At 59.3% G+C, this 2,939-nt stretch overlaps 2 protein-coding genes across 2 annotated transcripts; both read left to right on the forward strand.

Annotated features, from left to right (window-relative positions):
• Nucleotides 1–155: 155 nt before the first annotated feature.
• On the forward strand, nucleotides 156–1,793 carry DQ04_15271000 (hypothetical protein; the record flags this gene model as incomplete). The annotated part of the gene is made up of 1 exon (XM_009317286.1): nucleotides 156–1,793. The coding sequence occupies one exon, from the start codon at nucleotides 156–158 to the stop codon at nucleotides 1,791–1,793; it is 1,638 nt and encodes a 545-aa protein (XP_009315561.1).
• Nucleotides 1,794–2,374: 581 nt separating this feature from the next.
• Nucleotides 2,375–2,938, forward strand: DQ04_15271010 (hypothetical protein; the record flags this gene model as incomplete). Its single annotated transcript, XM_009317287.1, has 1 exon — nucleotides 2,375–2,938. One exon carries the CDS (start codon nucleotides 2,375–2,377, stop codon nucleotides 2,936–2,938), a length of 564 nt encoding a protein of 187 aa, XP_009315562.1.
• Between the last annotated feature and the right edge of the window lies 1 nt (nucleotide 2,939).

Consider the following 2,939-nt stretch of genomic DNA (forward strand, 5'->3'; position numbering starts at 1 on the left):
GGCGGTGCGGTGCCCCACACCTTCTCTTCTCTCTGTGTCTTTGTCTCGTCCCCTGCCGCAGATCACTTTGGCACACCACCACAAGCAAAGGCAGCAGCATCATCAGGAGTTAAGAGGTAAGTACGTGTGTCTGTTGTTGGTGTTGTGTTCCGTACATGCGTAGGTGTTTCTCTGTATTGTTTCAGTCACACTTTACATTCGTGCCGCCCTCCTCAGGTTCCCGGCGGGTGCGACTTGGACTGACTGGCAAATGTGTTGGAGTATCACCGCCTCTCGACAGTAAAGCCACAAAGAGCAGCGGTAGTGGGAATAGCGAAGAGTGTTCCCGGCGCTTCAGTGCCTCTGAGGTGGTGAGGAGCTCCTTGGTTGGCCGCTGTTTTCGACAGCCATCCAGACGCCGTGTCGGCCGCCAAGACCCCGGTGGTGTGGAGGTGGTGCTGACCCCGTCCTCACTGCTGCGGCGGCTGCAGACCATTTTTCCTCCTGCACCCACAACAAACACAGCGATGGCAGCGGATATGGATCGAAGGGAACGGCCCCGTTCGCTTTCTGGCGATACTGAAGCCGACTCACTGTTCACCCAATCCCCGCCCCTTGTCCTTCCAGCCGGAGTGCGAGCATGCTGCCTGCCTGTGGCGTGGGAGCGTGTGGTGCTCCGCCGTGTGGGGGCTGATCCACTTCCCGGCAGAGGTAGCAACGCGGGGTCGGTCGTGCATGTGACCCCAGCGGTGTATGACGTCTACATTCCTTCGTCATGTCTTCTGCCGTCTTACACTGCGAGAGAAACACGTTCAGCCGCAGCATCAACACTAACTTCGCGAGATGCTTGCCAAATTCGGTTCCGGGACACTATTTTAACGCAGGGCCGCGTTTGGCTTCAGCGTGTCGGCGTGCTGCATCACATACCAGGGCTGCCGGACCCCGCTGCTGTGTCGCTGAGCCTGCGCGACTACGTAGCGTTGCTGATGCAGCACGAAGGAGAGCCGGTTCTGCATTGTCTGACCACCCGAGGGCTGAACAACCGCGACACAGGTCTCCATAGCGTGCGACAATGCCTCGTTAAGGAGAGGCTGTCACACCTGCGAGAGGTGGGGAACAGCAACGCTAACAGTGAGGGTCTTTATGGCGGCGTGGGTGTGTGGATCATTCACCCGTGGCGTGAGTGTGTCTTCTTTGCAGTGCGCTACAGTGCCGGGACCGACCACTACGAGTGGCTGTGTCACCCTCGCTATACATTGTTCCCGGGCGCCACTGCTGCTCCGGATGTTGGGCAAGAGGGGTTGCCATCGCGACCGCGGAAAGGGCGAAGGGCGGCGGCGGCAGTGGGGGCAGAGACTGACGGCACATCACTGCTGTCGTGGGCGCGGGCGTCATTGGAGATGGCGATGATGCCACACCGACCACCACAGGGGCAGCGCGGCACGCCCAGCTCGGCGCTGCCAACTGTGATGTATTATTGCGCCGCTGGCGTGGCACTCACAGCGGAGGAAAAGGCTTCGTTTGTGACGCAGTTGCTGGGCGACACGGGGGCTGGCGGTCGGCGCACAGACGCACCGCCGACGTGTCCCCACAAATCACACCGCAGTGGCGTGAAGCCGCGGCAGCAACAGCCGCAGCGAGGTAAGAGTAAAACAGAAGAAAATGACTTTGGGGATGGTGGTGTGTTGCGATGGGCGAAGGTGTGGGCCCCGCTGCCGCGGTCAGCACGGCTGCTGCGTGGGCAGAGGCTACCAGACAACCCAAACGCCCTCGCCGAAGCATTGAAGTACGGTCGGCTCTGCATTCTGCACTGAGTCCGCCGGGAGCAATACTATCCACAGGAGCGGCGGCAACACACGCACACGCACACACGACTCACACGCATGGGGTGTCTGCTTTTTCTACGCGCTGTCTCTCGCTCAGTGTGTGTGTTGATTCTCTCTCATTTCCAGTGGGGTGGCTTCGCAGCACCCGCTGTTGCTGCAGTCAACGCGGCTCATTGGCGACCCCGTGCGGACTACGTGGGCAATTATTCCGTTTGTGATGTCTAGTTGTTTATTTGTTGTTGTTGTTTTCAAATTATTCCTTCCTCACAGCTCGTTATGTTTTCTTTGTTTCCGGCGCGCTCCTTTTTGTGGCTCCGCATGTCTTTTAGTATTGCGTGAATCATCACATTTGGCACGTCTGCCTTCCCAACGCAGGTGGGGGTGCGCTCTTTGGCTTCTCATTTATGGATTTATTACTGTTGCAGCCGCTGTTTTGTTTGTTGCCACGTGCGTCTGTGTGGCGTTGGCGCGATGCATCCTTGTGTGTCCCTGTCTGTCTATCTGTGTGTGTGTGTCTGTGTGTGCCGAGGGCCTCTGGTGTTGTTCTTTTCTCGCCTCCGTCGACGTAGATGGTGAAAAGCTCCAACCGCGTGCAGCGCAAGCTTGCAAAGAAGCATGCGCGTGCCGCTACACAAGAAGAAGGGCAGCAGCAGCAGCAGCAGCAACGCGGCGGCGGCGGGGGCGGTGTGAACGCGGAAGACCGACGTGCGAAGCCGCCGCAGCGGCTCAAGCAGCAGAAGGCCAAGAAGGACACCAGCAGCGGCCGCCACGGCAAGTCAGCCTCATCGACAACTGTTCTTCAAGAGGATCGGCACCCACGTAGAACGCAGGGCCCTTCCAAAGTCAAAAAGACGTCCGCGAAGAAGAGCAGCGGCGGCAGTCTCCAGAAGGATGAGCATCGCCGCGTCGCCGTCAAACTTGTCGCACGCGAGCAGCAGCAGAAGAGTCGTATGACGGTGGCGGAGTCCCGCATGGAGGCAGCAAAGGAGGAGCTGGCGTTGTTTGACCATGTCGTGCAGCTCCCCGACTTTGCGGCGAACCCGTTCCTCGCGATTGAGGGGCACCTCAACGACACCATGGCATTCCTGCAGCCGCAGACACCCGACGTGGGCAGGCGCAAGCGGGAGGAGTAGC

Source organism: Trypanosoma grayi, assembly GCF_000691245.1.
Source record: "Trypanosoma grayi strain ANR4 Tgr_1527_V1, whole genome shotgun sequence".
Lineage (NCBI taxonomy): Eukaryota > Euglenozoa > Kinetoplastea > Trypanosomatida > Trypanosomatidae > Trypanosoma > Trypanosoma grayi.